The sequence below is a fragment of the Lynx rufus genome, unplaced genomic scaffold, assembly GCF_022079265.1.
Source record: "Lynx rufus isolate CCGP_SWC_20201006 ecotype Redwood Valley unplaced genomic scaffold, mLynRuf1.p SCAF_5, whole genome shotgun sequence".
NCBI lineage: Eukaryota > Metazoa > Chordata > Mammalia > Carnivora > Felidae > Lynx > Lynx rufus.
The window spans coordinates 155,049,991-155,069,936 of record NW_025814867.1 but is presented as its reverse complement, the minus strand read 5'-3'; the positions used below and the strand labels follow the sequence as shown (position 1 = coordinate 155,069,936).

At 59.7% G+C, this 19,946-nt stretch overlaps 1 protein-coding gene across 1 annotated transcript; it reads left to right on the top strand.

Annotated features, from left to right (window-relative positions):
* The first annotated feature begins 234 nt into the window (after positions 1 to 234).
* Positions 235 to 18,597, top strand: RIPK4 (receptor interacting serine/threonine kinase 4). The gene is made up of 7 exons (XM_047100492.1): positions 235 to 672; positions 7,286 to 7,434; positions 9,131 to 9,180; positions 11,401 to 11,559; positions 12,337 to 12,440; positions 13,837 to 14,098; positions 16,067 to 18,597. Exons 1-7 carry the CDS (start codon positions 235 to 237, stop codon positions 17,224 to 17,226), a joined length of 2,322 nt encoding a protein of 773 aa, XP_046956448.1. The 3' UTR covers positions 17,227 to 18,597.
* The last annotated feature ends 1,349 nt before the right edge of the window (positions 18,598 to 19,946 follow it).

The window sequence follows — 19,946 nt, the reverse complement described above, 5'->3', positions numbered from 1 at the left end:
GCGTGTTGAACTAGATGAGTTGGGTTCTTTGGACGGATACTTTGTTGCGGCTTCAGTCACATGGCATCAATGGTGTGTCCCCTCAGCCCAGGAGGAGGGGTGGCAGCATCGGCCCCCCTGGCTCGGTGGCCCCGTGGTGCTGACTGCGCGTTCCCAGATGCTAATCGGGATGTCCGTCCTCCTCGTGTATGGTGACCCACGATGCACAGAAGCGTTTGAGTGGCCGTCGGGCCGATGGCCCCGGGACGTCCCGAGTGTGGTTCTGCGGCATCGCGGGGAGCCCCGTGCGCCCGGGTCACCCGCTCGGCCCGCGGACCTGGCGCCGTGTGTCGGGGCCTGGGCGAGCGCCTCCCACGTCTCACGTCTGCCGACTTTTCCAGGGAGCGCGTGGAGCTTCTGGAAGAAGCCAAGAAGATGGAGATGGCTAAGTTCCGCTACATCCTGCCCGTGTACGGCATATGCCGGGAGCCCGCCGGCCTGGTCATGGAGTACATGGAGACCGGCTCGCTGGAGAAGCTGCTGGCCTCCGAGCCGTTGCCGTGGGACCTGCGCTTCCGTATCGTCCACGAGACGGCCGTGGGCATGAACTTCCTGCACTGCATGTCCCCGCCTCTCCTCCACCTGGACCTCAAGCCCGCAAACATCTTGCTGGACGCCCACTACCACGTCAAGGTAGGACCCGCCTGGCTCCGTGTGCGGGGCCCAGGCGGCCGGAGGGGGGGGAAGGCTCTGAGTGGGGCCGGGGGAGGACATAAGGACTCAGCACCCCCAGTCTCCACGAAGCGTGTAGCTGGGAAATGGACCCTTATGCACACGGTTACCCCCCACCCCCGCGGATCCTGGAGCATGGGCCTAAATTCTGAGCACTCTGGAAGAAAAGAGCTTGTGGGTTTGTGGCTTCCGGTCTCACTGGACGTCTCGTGAAGGCCGGTTAGGGATCCGACCGGGGGGAGACCGCTGCACCCCCCATCTGTGGTCTCAGGGATGGCGGTGGGGGGGGCGTGGGGCGCTCCCTGGAACGAGGCTCCGGAGGGGCTCGTTCTCTTCTCGTCGTGTGAGGCCCCTGAGGTCTGCTATCATTATTACTCTTTTTGGGTAAGTTTATAAAACACAGAGAAGTACGAGGGACGGTGGAACGAAATACCAGGTACCAGCCACCTGGGCCTGCAGTTAGTAACGCTGTCCGGTTTGTATTTCTTTGCCTCTCCTCTGTCCTGGGCTCTGTCGTTGCCACCAGGGGGGACGCAGGTCACGGGCCTTCCCTGCGTGGCTCAGGAGGCCCGGGGTCGCGTGCTGGCCCGCAGAATGCACTTGCCGCCTCCCTTCCCTGTGGCCGGCTTGTGAGCGAGTGAGAAGGACCCGCGAGCGGTGGCCTGAACCCTTTCCTGGGCCCTGCGGGGACCGGGAAGGGACTCCCCTGTACACTCTCCTGGCTGGTCACAGGGAGCTTGCAGGAGCCCCTCCCTTGCTGGTCCGAGGGGTAGGAGGGACCTGAGTTCAGTCCAGCCATGCCCGTGGCTCTGCCTGGAAGGAGAAGTGGGACCAGGGGGCACAGGCGCACCTGGCCAGCCTGAGGCCCATGGGGAGACTCGTGTCCACGTTGGACAGTGACTGCAGACTGTCCCTTGATTAGGAGTCGCTCCAAAATGAGATTGTCGCCGCCAGATGGATGAGCTCTCCTGGTTCGAATGGGTTCCACGGGGGTTCTGTCCTTGCCAGAGCCAAGTTTCTTTCCGGCTGGCGCACTGGCTTCCGGTGTGGAGCCTCTGCCCCCGCTGACATTCCAGGGTTTATCAAGGAGGGTGCTCCTGTGGGCACCAAGCGAAGGATGAAGCCTTTTTTTTTCTTTTCTTTTCTTTTTAAAGTTTATTTATTTTGAGAGAGAGTGCAAGTGGGGGAGGGGCAGAGACGGAGGGAGAGAGAATCCCGAGCAGGCTCCCCGCACCTGCCAGCACAGAGCCTGACGTGGGGCTCGAACCCACGAACCGTGAGACCATGACCTGAGCTGAGACCGAGGGACGGATGCTTACCCGACTGCCGAGCCACCCAGGCGCCCCAAGAATGAAGCTTTTGATCTCGGGCTCGAATATACACAGGAAAGAGGAAGCAACGACAGACCTCTGTCGTGTGCCAGGGACCTCGCTGGCAGGAGGTACTCTGGACGGTGGCCTGGCCACCTGCCAGGCTGAGGCCCATAACCAGGGTCTCCCGGGCTCTGGTCATCCAGCTGAGGCCACGGTCAGGTTCAGCGGTCTCTGGAGTCCTCCTGTCCCTCCCAGCCCGCTGCTGCATATGGGAGGTACACAGCCTGCGGCCCGTGGGCATCACACGAGGGCGGAATAGGTGTCTTGGCAGTAGGTGTCCCACAGGCAGCTTGTGGGCTGGAGGAGGAGCTCCTTCCAGAACTCCGGCTGGGAGTGGGGGTTGTTACTGGGAGAGACTGGGTCTTCAGAGAGCATCAGCCTTTACTGCTATCAGGAGTCAGGGAGGGGGGCAGAGGCAGAAGAGTCATGGAAAATTCTAGGTTTTGTAGGGGGAGGGGAAGCAGGAGGCCGAGTTAGATCAGGGTAGGGGTTCTGAAATGCTGTCGTGACGGAGGCTGCCGGAAGGTGCTTGTCTTAGAGAGGCCGCTGTTGGGTGCGCGCGGGGCACGCAGACAGGTGTGTGCGCGGCTGTGTCTCTGAGACGCCTGCAGGGTCGGGCTGGTGCTTGGCCTGGCTCGCTTTTATCTCCACTGCTTGCTTTCCGCTCTCCCCTCCGCTCTTCAGCAGGTCATGTGGGATGCTTGGGGCATGTGAGTGTCCCTTAGGGGAGCAAGTGGCACTTCTAAGTGCCCTCCTTGCGGGCACGTCCCCCGCCCCCAGCTCTGTCACCTGGTGGGTGGGGGTCACACCTCTGTGTTGCCGTGAGCGGTCAAGGAGGACGGAGTGCTGATGGCTCAGTGCCTGGCCTGTGGACGTGCTCGGTGGGGGTTGGGGCCGTCGGGGTTGGTGTTCCGCGGCCGTAGAGTCATTTTTTGCACACCGTGGATGGTGGCTTCCGTCCAGGGAGCGTCTCCGGTGCCGGGTCCACAGTAGACGCTCGATACTGGCTCAGTGGGGAAAGGAGTGCCGTCCTCTCTGTGACACGCTGGGGGCCTGCCTTCCTGGTCGGTCACTTCTGCTTTGGCTCTGAGCTCCCTCCACTTGAACGCTCTTCTCTCCCTCTCCTTGTGAACACCTGACTCGGGAGCCCTGCTGCTTGTGGAGGTTTTAGGAAATGGTGAAGATTCCTTGAAGAGCTGAGTGGGTCCTAAGGAGCCTGGGGCGACCCAGGAGGGAGCTGATGGAAACCCTAGGACCCGCCTCACTGACGCTGAAGGCTGATGTTGTCACTTCCGGGCCGGGCTCTGGGCCTCTGCACAGACCGGCCCCTTCCGCAGCTCCCTGCAAGGCCCAGGTGGAGCTGCGTTTCTGTGACCACACTCAGTCCCAGACAAACAGATGACATATTTACGTAGCACGTTTCTTCATTCCCAGAAATGCAGCGTGGAGGGTGCTGTTGGAGCTTTCCAGTCGGCCAGGAGCTCTGCAGTGATTGGCCGCCGGCTTTCTGCACACTTTTCAGTCTGCGATTATTTGAAGCCATAAAACTTTAATCTGGAATCTTGAGATGAGATCATAAGTTGTGAGCTTGGCCACTCCCCTTGTGCCCCTCCAGACACGGAAAGGATGATTAGAGCTGAAGGTTTCACAGCAACTGCCTACTTTGCCAAGTGTGTTAAAGAGACTTAATGTTAAATTAATACTGAGGTTAATAGTAACTAAATGCCAATGGAGTGAACCCATTTCACGTTGAAGATGAAATAGCTTAGTTTATTGTTGATGTATTTAAAAAAATTTTTTTAAATGTTTATTTATTTTTGACAGAGAGAGAGAGAGAGAGAGAGAGACAGAGCATGAGCGGGGGAGGGGCAGAGAGAGAGGGAGACATAGAATCTGAAGCAGGCTCCAGGCTCTGAGCCATCAGCACAGAGCCCAACACGGGGCTTGAACCCACAGACCGCAAGGTCATGACCATGATGCTCAACCGACTGAGCCACCCAGGTGCCCCATGTATATATATTTTTAATAGTCTCCATACCCAATGTGGGGCTTGAACTCACAACCCTGAGATCAAGAATTGTATGTTCCACTGACTGAGCCAGCTGGGTGCCTGCTGAAATAGCTCAGTTTAAAATCTCAGGCTACCTCTGGTCCAGTTTGCCCAGACCACATCCAGAGGGACCCTGAGGGTCCTGTTCTCCTGTGGTCTGAACGGCCTGTCTCTCTAGCCAGCACAGCCCTGATCGTGCCCTTCTATGGTCTCGTCCAGCTGGGCCTGGAAGGAGAAGGGCCCGTGTCCCCGGGGCACCTGTGGGTGCCTGTGAGCACTGAGCTCCGAGCGGCCCTGAGACCGATGCCGAATGTGAAGATGTATGAGCAACTTGTAGGGCGTTTGCTGTATACTCTGCGTACCCTGGGATTGCCAGGGCCCTGAGGGTGGGAGAGGGCAGGGGGAGAACCCGGAGCGGGGGGAGGGTCAGCGGCCATCAGAGACTTATGATTTCTGATGTGCATTTTGATGCCATTGTTTTTATGTCGAATTTATGCTTATTTTCTTGAACCACGGATATTTTGAAGTGGCTGGCTCTCCCTGCAAACAGCAGAAACAAACAGAAATCTGTGAGCGGGGTAGGGGGCACGGGGTGAGGCCCTTGCACCCTAGTCGGGCTCCGTTTCTGAGATTAAAAGGTCGAAGCAGCTGAGAGTTTGAACTGAAACATTTGCTCTCACCAACTTGTTCGAGATTGCCACGTGTGGCCCTGTGTTGGCCCTGAGCTGCTTTGTGGGTCTGCAGGCGAGGTGATGGCCGGGGGGGGGGGGGGGGGTGGGTTCTTGAAGGCCAGACAATGACAGCCAGCAGCCAGGTGCCCAGAAATGCCCCGGCTGGCCCTGCTCGCATGGCCCCACGCCGTCCTTGTCATGGGAACAGAGGGCTGGGCCCAGTCCTGCAGGCTTTTCTCCACCAGCTACCTGCCGGCGGGGCCAGAGATCCCTTGAAGGACCGGTCACCGCTCGTAAATTCTCCCTGTGCTCGGTGATGACACCGGGCTGTGGCCTCACCCCAAGGGCACGGTGAGCCCAGCAGTGAAGCCTGACCGAGCCCCGTTTCCTATCACTCCATGGGTGCGTTTGAAGAGGGGCTCTGGAGGTCATCAGAAGGCTTCAGATTCACTCCTAAGCCTCGAAGGGGGAGACAAAGGGGCAGTTTTCCTCGTGGATCCCGAGTCCCTTTATGCCAGTCAGTGTGACCTAATCCCACGCACACCTCGCTCCCGCCAGCTTCCAAGGCTCTGACTTACACAGGAGCTGGGGGAGGCTGGCGCCCCACAGGGAGTGTGCAGTGGTGTTGTCGCCCTCCCTGTGGGGTCCCGTGAGCTTTCCAGACACCTTTGCCCTAAGGAGAAAAGGGGGTGGAGGTGTGGGGCCTGCACAGCGGTGGTCCAGGTGTGCCCTCGGGTGGGTGGGCTCCCCACAGGTGTATCACACCTTTTACTTTTTTTTAAATCTTTTTTTAGCGTTTATTTATTTTTGGGACAGAGAGAGACAGAGCATGAACGGGGAGGGGCGGAGAGAGAGGGAGACACAGAATCGGAAACAGGCTCCAGGCTCCGAGCCATCAGCCCAGAGCCTGACGCGGGGCGCGAACTCCCGGACCGCGAGATCGTGACCTGGCTGAAGTCGGACGCTTAACGGACTGCGCCACCCAGGCGCCCCTTAATCTTTTTTTAATGTTTGCTTATTTTTGACAGAGACAGAGCATGAGCGGGGGAGGGGCGGAGAGAGAGGGAGACACAGAATCGGAAGCAGGCTCCAGGCTCCGAGCGGTCAGCGCAGAGCCCGACGCGGGGCTCGAACTCATGGACCACAAGGTCACGACCTGAGCCGAAGTCGGACGCTCAAGTGACTGAGCCACCCAGGCGCCCCTGAAAAATATTTCTAAAAAATGTTCAATGTTTATTTATTTTTGAAGTTAAGAAAGAGGGTGAGCAGGGGAGGGGCACAGAGAGAGGGAGACCCAGAATCGGAAGGAGACTCCAGGCCCCGAGCCGTCAGCGCAGAGCCCGACGCGGGGCTCGAACCCAGGAATTGTGAGATCCTGACCTGAGCCGGAGTCGGACGCTCCAGCGACTGGGCCACCCAGGCGCCCCGTGTCACACCTTTTATTTGGGGGCCTTGCATTTGGTGAAGGAGCCAGTGAGACCCTGTTGATCACAGATTGTTCCAGGTCCAGGCAGAGGGCAGAATGCCCCCTCGAGGCTGTGTGGTGTGCATTTTGTTTGCTTCAAAGGGCATCTGGGGATGCCTGGGGAAGCATTCGGCCCAGGTCATGACCTCACAGCTCGTGGGTTCGAGCCCCGCATCGGGCTCTGTGCTGACAGCTCAGAGTCTGTGTCTCCCTCTCTCTCTGCCCCTCACCCGCTCGCACACTGTCTAGCTCTCTTTCAAAAATAAATAAACATTAAAACATCCTTTTTGGGGCGCCTGGATGGCTCAGTCGGTTAAGCGGCCGACTTCGGCTCAGGTCATGATCTCACGGTTCGTGGGTTCGAGCCCCACATCAGGCTCTGTGCTGACAGCTCAGATCCTGGGGCCTGCTTCAGATTCTGTGCCTCCCTCTCTCTCTGCCCCTCCCCTGCTACTGCTCTGTCTCTCTCTCAAAAGTAAATAAACGTTAACAACAACAAAAACAAATTTTAAAGGGCTTCTGAAGAAAGGCACATTTCCCTTTAAGGAACAGACTGCATCCTGCCCGCTTCCCCAGCAGGGCCCTTGCACAGCCGATGGCCTTAGGGCCAGGCCTTGCTTTTCGTGTGTTACCTGAAAACCTGACAACTCTGAGAGTCGCTTTCCCCTCTAGGCCGACTTGGGCCGTCCCCAGGGGCAGACGTGATGCTGTCGAAGATGGTAAAACGTGCCTGAGTTCAATCTCCCAGCGAATCCCTTCCTTAGAGCGGAATCTGGTCCCTGTCCGTCAAGCCCCTAACAGCTGGGGCTTGTTCCTCCCAAGCCGGCCGTGCCTTCCTGTCCTCCCCGGAGGAGCACAGGACGTGGCTCTTGGGTGTGGATTCCCCACTGTGCCTGCACGGCCACATCGGGGGACCGTGCCACACGTCCCCACAGAGATGGGGATAGAGCCTCTTGCCTCCCTCGGCGAGGCCCCAGCGAAGCCCACTGAGCCTCGTCTGACTGCTGTGTTACAGATTTCCGACTTTGGGCTGGCCAAGTGCAACGGGCTGTCCCACTCCCATGACCTCAGCATGGATGGCCTGTTCGGCACCATCGCCTACCTCCCCCCAGAGCGCATCCGGGAGAAGAGCCGGCTCTTCGACACCAAGCACGACGTGTACAGGTGTGTGACAGGCGTACAACAGGTGGGGGCAGGTGTGCAACGGCTGTGGGACGGGTGTGGGACAGGGTGGGACGGGTGTGCGTGGGGGCCCAAGCGGGGGCTCTGCACCTCGATTCCCAGAGGCCATCAGACGTGAGGTTGAGTCCACGTGAAAGGGCTTGGGGTGTGTAGTTTGTCGGTCCACGTACCCCAGGTGTACAAGAGACCCTTGTCCCCTGCGCGTGCTGAGCTGAGGGTGGAGAATGTCACGGCTGGTGCCAGTTAGAGACAGTTCTGTGGCCAGCCCCCACACTGTAAATGCTCTGGTGTTTTTATGAAACGTGGGGTTTTATAGCTCATCTGCTGGGGGAGCCTGCTGCTCGAAGTGATCTGTGTGTCTGTACGTGTGCGGATTTGCACTCCTGGAACCCAGTTCCCTCTGGCCCAGTGGCTTATGCTTCTCACGTCACTTACCTTTGACAGAGGAATGCAGACACATCGGGGGCTGTTCGCAAACCAGCGTCGGTGGGGTTTATGTGCTTGAGAATAATCCCCAAGTCGTTGGCGCCTTCCTTTTCCAAATTGCGAAGGTCTTACTCAGACCAGTTGGAGGAGAAGAGAGGAGGGAGCGTGTGCCTAAGCCCCTCACTGTGGCTCTTGTCTCACGCGTGGTGACTGTGACCCTAAGCCCCAGAGCCCTCAGCTGTGCCTTTTTGACATGACCGGCATCCGGAGTCCTGGCAGACTGGTTTCACGGTGACCATTGTGCGCCTGCCTAGCTGGGCTCTGAGCCGTCCGTCCGCTGGCAAATGGCACGTCGGGGGCTAGTCACGGCTTGTAGAGTTTGGGGAGAATGAGGTTCTGTGTTTACTTTGGAGTTGAGAGCTTCAGCCCTTGGACTTGCAGACTTGCGTTCGTTTTCAAAGGAGAATTCCCGCATCTCTGTCAGTAGCCGCTCTCAGCTCCGTGCAGGGTGGCAGCTGCAGGTTTAAAACTTTTTAAAAATTAAAAAAAAAAAATTTGTTAGGTCGTGCTTTTTGGGGTATATTCAGAGTAGCTATATATATGACATAGGTAGATAGAGAGGGAAAATATACTTTCCAACAGCCAAAAAAGGGCCCAGGACGGTGAGCCGGACCGCCCCCTGTGTTCTCTGTCTACTGTCTCCACAGCCTTCTGCGAAGTCTCAAGTGAGCAGGCCGCTCGCACCCCCCGCCCCCCCCCCCGGGGCCGGAGTCGGCGTCTTGGTGCCCTGCACCTGCCACGAGATGGGGGTGACTTAGGCAGACTCAGGCCCTTCTCCCCACGAGCTGATGTTCCAGCAACAGAGCGGTGGTCCTTTTCCTCCCCTCCCTCCCCCCTGCCACCCCCTGTCCCCACCCGCCCTGTCCCGCCGTGCTGAGCTGGAAGCCCAGCTGGTGTGGTTGTGTCTTTGGTGTCACATCCGAGCCGCCATCGTGATGCGCTCCACAGTATGGGCGCCTGTGTAAAGCATCCATGGAAAATATCTTAGTGTCCTCCCCCTCCCCCTCTCCTTTCCCCCTCCTCCTCTCCCTGTCTCTCTCTCTCTCTCTCTCTCTCTCTCTCTCTCTCTCTCTCTCTGTTTCCTTTGAAGACTCTGGAGTGGTCTTCCTCAAGCTAGTTGCTGTTGGGAGAGCTTTTGACTTTGTTTGAGGGTCCTGCTCACAGATACTAACCCGGCCGATTTTCCTTGCAGCTTTGCCATTGTGATCTGGGGTGTGCTCACACAGAAGAAACCGTTCGCAGGTGAGTGGGCTTGTCTTTGGGGAAAGTGCATCCCTCTGTCTGTCCGGGGACACGGGAGGGCGCTCTCCGTGGTCCTGTTTGAGCTGTGCCTGCGGTCCGCGTTCCCACAGGGGGTGGTGCGGGGGTTGCTCTGGGCCACGGAGCTGGTGGGGCCATCCTGTGGGGCAGCGGGGACACTGCTCTGTGCTGCCCAGCGTGTCCTCCTGGAGCCCCGCGGCCTCTCTGCATGCAGACAAGCAGTCTTGCGGCGTCATTCACATTTCAGCAAAGGCTGCAATCTGAAGGGGATTTCTTTATTTAGGTGCCAGCTCATTTGTGTGTGTGTGTGTGTGTGTGTGTGTGTGTGTGTGTGTGTGATGTAATGCACGTGACATAAAATCCATCCTTTCATCCGTTTAAAGTGTATAATGCAGTGGCATCGAGTACCTTAGCTGCTGTTGTGCCTATAGCACCAGAACGTTCTCATCCCCGCAAAGGGAAACCCCGTGCCCATCCAGCCCATCCCCCCCTGCCCCCCAAGAACCACCTGCTTGCTTTCTCTGTGGATTTGCCAGCTGCGCTTATTTCCAGCTGATTCTGTTTTTGAATTTATATACATATGGTAAAATACATACAAAATTTACCATCTTACCCAGTTTTAAGTGTGCGTTTCAGTGGCAGGAAGCACCGTCACACCGCTGTGCAACCCGTCTCCAGAACAGTTGAGTGGATTTTGCACAAACGTGTACACCCAGGTCACCTCCCTTCCACTCGAGGGCTGTGGCATTTCTTTCCCTTCAGGCAGCCGCTGTTCTGGGGTCTGTCCTCCCGGTGCTGCTGCCTTGACTTGTTAGAAAAATCGAGCACTTCTTCAGCCTTGTCGTTTTCCTCCGCGGGCGCGTGGGTTATTCACGCTGTTTTGTGGTTGGACCAAAAATATCCAAAAATGCAGAGCAGACTCAACGCGGGGGCCCCGGGTCTGGGAGCCGGTGCGGGTTGGTGTCTGTTGTCTGTCCATCTGTCTCCCTGACTCCTCCTCCTCCATGGAGGCTTGGTCCGTGCTGCTGTGGCAGTGTCCGCTCTGACCCCAGACCGTCCCACAGACACGACACCCAAGGCGGGTACGGGATACAAACGTCGGGAGCCGGGGCCCGCGCGTTTCACTGCCTGGGACGTGGGGAGTTCAAGGCAGAGAAGCAAAAGGCGTTTCTTGATCTCCTCCCATCTGTTTGGCAGCAGACGACGCTGCGGGTGTTGCTTTCCCGTCATTCGGATCTGGAAGCCACTGTGCCGGAAATAGCGCGTAGATACCCACAATAGCTGTTGCACAAGATTTAACGGGCAGGCGGGACACAGCATCGCACCAGAAGCCTGGCAGGCGCCGGTGACTTGGGGCCAATTTTCCACGCCTGCTGACATGCGTGTGGTGCCCCTGCAGGGCTCCCCGGCCGAGGGCGTGCTGGGAACTGTGGGGTCTGGGGCGGGGCGGGGGTGGGGCTGGGCTGCTGGGAACAAGGAACTCCGAGTCCAGCTTGATGGACGTTGTGGTTTTAGGCTGAGCAGAGAGAAGAGTCTGGCCCGCTGAAGGTCACCTTGGGCCCCTTGGTCTGTGACCAAGATGAGGGTGATAGGAACGAGTTTGTTGTGCTTATAAAGGTCGGAGCGGAGGGCAGGGGGAGCCCCACGTTATGAATTGCAGGAGGAAAGGCCCCCTGTTTATACAGCCCAGGTCTGAGCGTGCTCTGAGGGGGCAGGCGTCCCGGGGCACCATCGCTGTGGCTGGCTCACTGCATGGGGCACCTGGGGCCTACGTTTCGGTGTAGAAAGCAGAATTTCGGAAGGCTCTTGCGTCATCACAGGGCGATACGGGTTCGCTTGGAGGCTGGCCCACGTGACTTCGTGATTTGTAAGCGTTGCCTCCCTTTGGTGCGCGCACGGGCCGCTTTGGATCATGTCTCGTCAGATACTTTCTCCTCTGAACCCCGGTCGCCTTGGAGTTTGATGCCCAGAAAGATGTGCCCTGTGATACAACGCACAGGCTCTGTTGGGTGCCTCGCAGAGAGTCTCTGCGGCCTGGAAACGGGAGAATAGACGTGCTCCGTAAGGATCAGGACCAGAGGGAGCCGTGGGCTTTGCGAAGGAAGGGCTGCCACCGGCCCCACGCTCCTTTTCCTCCTGAAGGCGCGGAGCACGGCCCCCAGCCCCGCGGAGCCGCCCTGACCCGGTGCCTTCCCTTTGCAGATGAGAAGAACATCCTGCGCATCATGGTGAAGGTGGTGAAGGGCCACCGCCCCGAGCTGCCGCCCGTGTGCAGAGCCCGGCCGCGGGCCTGTGGGAACCTCGTGCGCCTCATGCAGAGGTGCTGGCACGGGGAGCCGCGAGAACGGCCCACCTTCCAGGGTGAGTCCGGGGGGCCCCCGGGGCTCGCGGCGCGACCGCTCTGCCGTGGCACGGGAGCTGGGGTCGACGAGCAGGCCCGGGTGGGGGAGGCCGTGCAGACAGGTGCACCGGGGCGGGCCCTGCCTGGACGGGTTGGCCACTTGCCTGTGGTCTCCCAGCACGCGGGGTCGGGGTGGGGCGGTCACTGCCGGCCGGCCGCCCCAGCTGCAGCCCGGTGGAGCCGTGCTCGGTGCTACGGGTTCAGACCAGGGGTACATCTGCAGGGGACGGAGGAGACCGCTCACTGTGGCTTTCTCTGCATTTCTTTTGGGGTCTTTCCCCCGCCCCCGCCTTGAACGGGTGCGTCCTTGGGTTAGCAAAGTGACTTCAATAAAATGAGAAGTGACTGTAACGTTGAAAGCACGTGGGGGGAAGCGATAGAGTGTCCCCTGCCGGGTGCCGGCCACCCTGGCCAGTGTGGGGACACGGTCTGGTGGCTCTTGCAGACGGGGCTCCCCGTGGGGAGGGCTTCTTTGGGAAACCGGGACACCGTGACTCCTCCTTGGCACCTGGCACGACCCTGCCAGGTCGCAGACGGTAGGCCCCCCGCGTGGCCCCTACGGAGGTTCCATGGGGATAACCCGGGAGCTCAGCCCAGCCGGCGGCCTGGGCAGCTGCAGCACCGACCGGTCCCCTGGGGTGCGGCCCCTTCTGTCCCCGCCCGAGTCGCACGTGTAAGCCGCGAATGTGGAAGTCATTGTCCAAGTGACGTGCCCTTTTCTGTTTTCTCCCCAAAAGAAATTACGTCTGAAACCGAGGACCTGTGTGAGAAACCCGATGGTGATGTGAAGGAGACAGCTCAAGATCTGGGCGCGAAGCAGCCCCTAGAGCCCAAGAGCCCGGTAATGGGGACCTTCCCGGAGGTGTCATTTGGGGGGGGGGTCTCGTGTTTTCACCCTCGAGTCCTCCCTTTCTGCACATTCCCCTGCTGCCTGGACCGGCCCCTCGGCTCACCCGGCGGGCAGAGCCCTGTCCTGTGCGAGCAGCCACAGGGCCCTGTGTTCAGGAGCCGGTGGCAGGTCGCGTGGCCGGCTCTGGTGGCCCCAGGTTCCTTTCCCGCCCAGCCGCATTCTGTCCCCACCTCCTGTCTGCGGTTAAGAGTGAACAGTGTGGGCCCGCATGTGACCTCGAGGAGCTGCTGGTCGGATGCTCTTTGAACCAGGGGAACAGAAGGGCCGTGTGGGCCCTGTTGCGGGGCAGGGGGTTCTGGGCTCCTGTGGTCTGGCTGTCTCGCGCCCCTGACTTGGAAACCTGGCCGCTTTGTCACCGCCACTCATAAACGGTTACCGCCGGGGGCACCCACGTAGGTCACGTGAGGTGTGATGAGAGACCCCGAGGCTACGGGTAACTCAGTGTCCGTAGCGGACTCGCAAAGGGAGGCCTGACGAACTTCCTAACGTGCCGTGTGGCGGGAGGCCGGGAGATGAGTCCACCCTTGAGGTGTGCCCACGGTCTGAGCGTCAAGGGGCGTGTGCGCGAGGGTGGGGAGCAAAGGTGTCTGGGGGAGGCGGCCTGCCCACCGATAAGGGAGAGCAAGGCACCCGGTTCGCGGGTGCGACTCGGGGCACGGAGCCACCAAGTCCGAGCGGATGGCAGTTCCCAAGGAGAGGGGGGACCGGGGACAAGCGGGCGTGAGTCCAGAAGAGTCGTGAGTCACCCTCGGGTTTAATCGCGCTCCAGAGACCTACCTTTCTGGAAGCCCGTCAGGGAGACCCTTGCAAAGGCCCTGTTGGTACGTGTTGGATTGGGGCGCGCCGGTGACGCTGTGGCTGGGCCCGTCCCTGCGCCTGCCCCCACGCGGCCCCCCAGGCAGCTCGGAGGGAGGGGCGCAGGCGTGCAGGGACCCCCAGCCCCGGTCCCGTCTCCTCCCTCCGCTGCTTGCTGGTGCTGACCTGCCAGGTGGGCGCGGCCGGCATTCAGGCGTCACATTGTCCCAGCGTGGTCACGGTCCACCCGTCGTCCAGGTGGCCCTGCGCGTGCGCCACTGCGGGGACGGGCTGGGGTCACGCCGCCGGGCTTCCTGTTCTCATGGAGCCGTCTCTCCCCGCCTCTCCCCAGAGCTGTGCCTCTCTGCCTGGCGGGCCCGGCACGGTGTCCCCGGGCTCCCCTGCGTCTGCGTGTGGCGGGACGGCCTGAGCGCCCTGTGTGGCTGTCTGGGGACCGAGCGTCCCCTCGCCTCCGCCGTCCCCGCCTCTGTCCTGGCTGCGTCTCACCCACCTCCCTCTGCCTGGTTCGCAGAAGCCCGTGTGCTCGCCTCTCAAGCGGGCCTCCGCCCCGACCTTCGACAGCAACTACAGCCTCTCCGAGCTCCTGTCCCAGCTGGACTCGGGCACCTCGCAGACCCTCGCGGGCCCGGAGGAGCTCAGTCGCAGCTGCTCCGAATCCAGGCTGCAGTCGGCCAGCAGCAGCAAGAGGCTCTCGGGGGTGTCTTCCGTCGACTCTGCCTTCTCCTCCAGAGGGTCGCTGTCCTTGTCTTTCGAGCGGGAGCCTTCCACGGGCGGTAAGCGAGGACGCCGTGTCCTGGGAAATCGTGAGCCTGGCTAAGGGCCCGTAGGAGCCCGCGAGCAGCTCAGAGAAGCAGGCATCCAGCTTCCGGACCCAGTTCTTTATTTTCTGCCTCCCGTAGCTAGCCGGCCTGGGGAGTCAGCGGCATAGCTGGCTCACCGAGCGCATATCTGGAGGTGGGTGCTGGCCGAGCGGCCGGCCGAGCGGCTCCGGGGGCATCACTTAAGCGGAAGGGGGACGGGCCAGGCCGCCAGCTCTCACCTGTGCCGACACCAGGTGTAGGGGCTGGCATCGGGTTTGCAGACTGAGAACCCTGACCTGTATCGAGGGAGTCCAGATGATTCTAACCCCACGCCCTGCAGATCTCTCTCGTGTAGAGGCCAGCCCTGTACCCCCTTTCTCTGATACCCCTTTACTTTCTTGTCTGTGAGCTCTCTGCTTGTTTCAGCCGTGCATTGTGATGGCTGAGTTGTCCCTGGACGTTATGACACCTTGGTCCCGTCTGTATTCTCCCTGTTGGCGTGGGGTTCTTCTCAGTTAGGTGACCTTATCTGTTTATGTTGATTTCGATGGGTTTTCCTCTTGGAAGGGGCCTTTTCTGTGCCCCTGCCCTAAATGCCGGTCCCCGGGTCCTGGGGCTGGCCCTACACTGTAGCTCCCTTGCTGCCCCCGGGGAGGCTAAGATGTGGTCCTGTCCTGCCCTCTGAGTGCTGCAGCCCCGTGAGAAAAACACGGGTTTTCATGCTCAGGGTGACAACGGTATAGGGGGGCCAAGTGCCCCAGGGTCGTGGAAAGAACACGGACCCCAGCAGGAGGGGCAGTTTGTTTTTCCTGGCAGATCAGGGAACCCCTTCTGGAAGGAAGTGCTTTTCCTGGATGCACTGAGCCTCCTGGGATTTTCAGAGTGGAATATTTGGGGCAAAAGAGGGCATTTGGGGTTGAGAAGACACCTTATGAAGACACAGGGGTGGTCAAGGCCCAGCCAGGCGGCTTGACTGGAGGTAAGCGGTGGGTGATGGGGTCGCACAGGGAGGAAATACCCCGTCTCCGGGAGAGAAGTACGCTATACGACTCTCTCTGGGTCTGATACTCTCAAATGGCATCTTCGTGCTCGCACGCGGTCAGTTCCCATAAAGACACAGATGTCGTCTGGGTGGCTTGTGTCTTCTCGAATTCCACCCTATACCCCCACCCTCCCGTGCAAGTCCCCTTGAGAACGTTTCATGTGAGGGAGGGCCGGGCCTTCTTTCACACAAATCGGAGGCCAGACACCGTGGTGGGAGTTTTACGTTAAATAGAGGCGAGGCTGCATGAGGAGGCTGGGGGTGGGGAGCAGCCGGTGGCCCTGGAAAGGTGTCCCTGCTGTGGGAACTGTCAGCTCTCAAGTGGACTGAGACGCCTCCCTGGTCTGTGCCTTTCATTCTGTTTCCTTTTTTTTTAACGTTTATTTTACTTTTGAGAGAGAGAAAGACAGTGCGCGAACAGGGGAGGGATGGGCGGGGGGAGACGGAATCCGAAGCAGGCTCCAGGCTCCCGGCTGTCAGCACAGAGCCCGACGCGGGGCTCGAACGCACGAACTGTGAGATCGTGACCTGAGCCGAAGGGGGACGCTCAAACGACCGAGCCACCCAGGCACCCCATTTTTATTTTCTTAACGAAGCAACGTTAGCCATCGCCGACCGCCATTTTCTGAGCGCAGACGGGCCGAGTTCTGCGCCCTTATCCGATGACGACCCTACGGGACAGCTAGGATGACTTTCACTTTGCGAGTTGGCGGGAGCCCCTCGGCCTGCCCGAGGTCTTCCCCCTGCACCGGAAATCTAATAACACGGCGGGGGTGACCCCTGAGTGGTTTCGGGCACGCGGCGACCCGGAGGCCGCTGGGGAGGCGCGGGCCGCGTTAGGGCGCCCGCCAGGCCTTGGGAGCGGCCCGCGGCCCGAACCTCGTATCTCTCTCCCCCAGATCTCGGCACGGCAGACGTCCAGAAGAAGAAGCTCGTGGATGCCATCGTGAACGGGGACACCAGCAGGCTGATGAAGATCCTCCAGCCCCAGGACGTCGACCTGGTCGTGGACGGCGGCTCCAGCCTGCTGCACGTGGCCGTGGAGGCCGGGCAGGAGGAGTGCGTCAAGTGGCTGCTGCTCAATAACGCCAACCCCAACCTGACCGACCGGAAGGGCTCCACCCCCCTCCACGTGGCCGTGGAGAAGAGGGTGCGGGGCGTCGTGGAGCTCCTGCTGGCCCGCAAGATCAGCGTCAACGCCGCGGACGAGGACCGCTGGACGGCCCTGCACTTTGCGGCCCAGAACGGGGACGAGTTCAGCACGCGGCTGCTGCTGGAGAAGAGCGCCTCCGCGAACGAGGCGGACTGCGAGGGCCGCACCCCCATGCACGTGGCCTGCCAGCACGGCCAGGAGAGCATCGTGCGGATCCTGCTCCGCCGGGGCGGCGACGTGGGGCTGCGGGGCAAGGACGCCTGGGGGCCGCTGCACTACGCCGCCTGGCAGGGCCACCTGCCCGTCGTCAAGCTGCTGGCCAAGCAGCCGGGCGTGAGCGTGGACGCGCAGACGCTGGACGGGAGGACGCCGCTGCACCTGGCCGCCCAGCGGGGGCACTACCGCGTGGCCCGCGTGCTCATCGACCTGCGCTCGGACGTCAACGTCCGCAACCTGCTCTCGCAGACGCCCCTGCACGTGGCCGCGGAGACGGGGCACACGAGCACCGCCCGGCTGCTGCTGCACCGGGGCGCCAGCAGGGAGGCGGTGACCGCCGAGGGCTGCACCGCCTTGCACCTGGCGTCGCGGAACGGGCACCTGGCGACCGTCAGGCTGCTGGTGGAGGAGAAGGCCGACGTGCTGGCCCGGGGGCCCCGGGGCCAGACGGCCCTGCACCTGGCCGCCGCCGGCGGGCACACGGAGGTGGTGGAGGAGCTGGCCAGCGCCGACGCGCTCGACCTGTCCGACGCGCAGGGGCTCAGCGCGCTGCACCTGGCCGCCCGGGGCCGGCACGCCAAGACGGTGGAGACGCTGCTTCGACACGGGGCCCACGTCAACCTGCAGAGCCTCAAGTTCCAGGGCGGCCCCGTCCCCGACCCCGCGCTGCTCCGGCGGAGCAAGACCTAGCCTGGGGACCCCGTGCGGGGTCCCTGGCCCGTCGCGTTCCGCCGCGGGGACAGAATGACGCCGGGCCGGCCGGCGCCGCGCGCCTCGTCTGCGGCCCGGCGGGGCGTTGACCGGGCGGCCGGCGAGAGGCCGGTGACCGCCGACTCTTGATTCGTCCGGGGCATCCGCTCGGCCGCGTTTCCCTCCGGAGGCAGCTGGCGAGAATGCACTTGGCTGTCGACCCGTCCGCCGCTCGGCAGCCCCGCCTTCCGCGCTGGGGGGGGGAGGGAAGACGGGTCGGAATCATTTCGTGGCGTGTCTTGCTCCTACTGTGGGTCCGTCGGTGGCAAAGCCGTGGGTGGGGCGCAGTTCACCCCGGCCTCAGCCGAGCCACCTGGGACCGCTCGGAGCGCAGCTTCTGGGGAGGCGGGAGCGGGAGGCGCCGTGTCTTTTTATCTGCGTACCCAGCGGCAGGCAGAAGACCCTGTTTCCGGAAGTTTTAGTGGAATTCTTGTTTCGTAGGCTGCCTTTAATAGACGAACGCGGAATCGCCTGTTGCTTTAAACCTCTTAAAAAAGTCCGTGTCGGCGGGTTGTCTGGTTTGTGAAGAGTGAACGTAACGTCGTAAGGTTGGTTTTGAAAAGCGAACGAACAGCAAATCCGACCGGCTCTTTCATGTCCAAGTTTGCCCTCCGCTCAGCGGTCGCGGGGGGCCGCACGCGCACCCCGACGGTGCTACTTGCCGTCGTTCCTTGTTGCCCGAGAGGCGTTTGGAACTCTGGCGCGAACTGTGGCAAGACAACGTTCATGCTTCATCGTTTCGGTTCGGGACGTCAGTGTTATTTAGCTAGACGAGCCCCCCTCAGCCGGGGGTTTCTTTCCCGCTCTGATGTTTGGTGCGGTGGTTATCCGTGCGGAGTGCTAGTGTCCTGGGGTCTTAGGAGTTTTCTGACCTGCCGGACAAACGCCCGCGTCGTGCGGGAGCCTTCGCCTTAGGATGTCACCCCCGAGGCGGCTCTAGGAGACAACGGCACGCTCTTGGATGTAAAAGATGCAATCCTAGCCGTGTTCCTTCCGTGTCTCCCGTGTCCCCTGTGGTGTCCCCTGTGGTGCCCCCTGAACACTGTGGACTAGGTTTGCCGCAGGGCGTGAGCCTGTGTGCAGACATGTACTGTGGCCTGGTGCACAATACCGAGATTGACGTTAACGTACCGTGTATGTTAATGTGAATCTGTGGGCAGGATACTTCTTTTCTATGACAGGAAATATCCGTACCGCTTAGAACTGGCTATGTTTTAATATGCCTCCTGCGTTCACTCCAATATGCTACCGTTGTATAGAATGTGTGGAAGACAGTTCTGTTCAATGTCAATAAAACGAAGTCCTCTTCTACTCTTGGAGTCCGCGAGACGACTTTTTCTTATAAATGAGTGCAAACAATCTGATTTGGGAAAACCAGAGAATTCAGTTCAGGCAGTCATATGGTTGGACATGCCCTTCTAGAAGGGTAGTCTGGGTGCTCTGAGTTAACCTGTGGCATGAGGGGAGAAAGGAAGTGGAGGGTGGCCCCAGGCTTCCTGCCTCCTTAGCTCGGCCCTTGTACACGTGTGAACCAGCAGAGAGATGATCTCACCTTGGTAGAAGAAGTTCCTCACGCCAATGTTTTTATGTGTTTTTAAGTGTTTACAATTCTTATCTTTATATGTTAAACTTACATTTTGACATAGTTTCAAGTTACAGGAAAGTTATAATACGGAGCACTCTGGTGTACCTGTTACCTAGGGTCCCCATTCATTTACATTTACCTCATTAGCTTGATCATTCTCTTTTCTTTCTCATCCATCTGCTCACATATCCATGCATTCACCTGCCCATTTTATCCATCCATCCATCCATCCATCCATCTGCCTGGCCACCCACCTGCCTATCCCTCCCTCCCTCTGTCCATCCATCCATCCATCCGTCCATCCATCTGTCCATCTGCCTGGCCACCTACCTGCCCATCCCTCCCTCCCTCCCTCCATCCTTCCATCCATCCATCCATCCATCCATCCATCCATCTGCCTGGCCACCCACCTGCCTATCCCTCCCTCCCTCTGTCCGTCCATCCATCCATCCATCCGTCCATCCGTCCGTCCATCCATCCATCCATCTGCCTGGCCACCCACCTGCCCATCCCTCCCTCCCTCCATCCGTCCATCCATCCATCTGTCCATATACCTCTCCATCCACCCATCTGTCTGAATACATTGCAGACAGTGTGTCCCATGACCCCTAAATACTTCAATATGTATTCCCCCCAAATAAGGACTTTCTATATAACCACATTGTACCAATCAAAACTAGGAAATTAATATCGATACAATACTACCATCTAATCCACAAATCCCCAAATTTCGTTGACTGTCTCAAAAACGTTCTTTACAGAAAAAACTACCACTGGGAGCGACGAGCGAATCTTCCTTCCCTCTTTCTGGCTCAGGAACCACCCCCTTCCCTCCAATTTTACTATCCTGACTCTTGAGTCTTCAGTCCTCTGTTCCTCAGTCTTCTCTTTTATAATTTTTCCTTTTGGGGGGAAGCACAGTTATTTTGTAGAAAGTCCTCAATATAGGTTAGTCCTAATTCTCAGGATTTTTTTAGTGATGTATTTTTGGTGCAAATACCACAGATGGGATACTGGGTACAAAGCAGATCTTTCCCTTCTCCCTTTTTAATGTTTTGCTTCGGTAGGCAGTCAT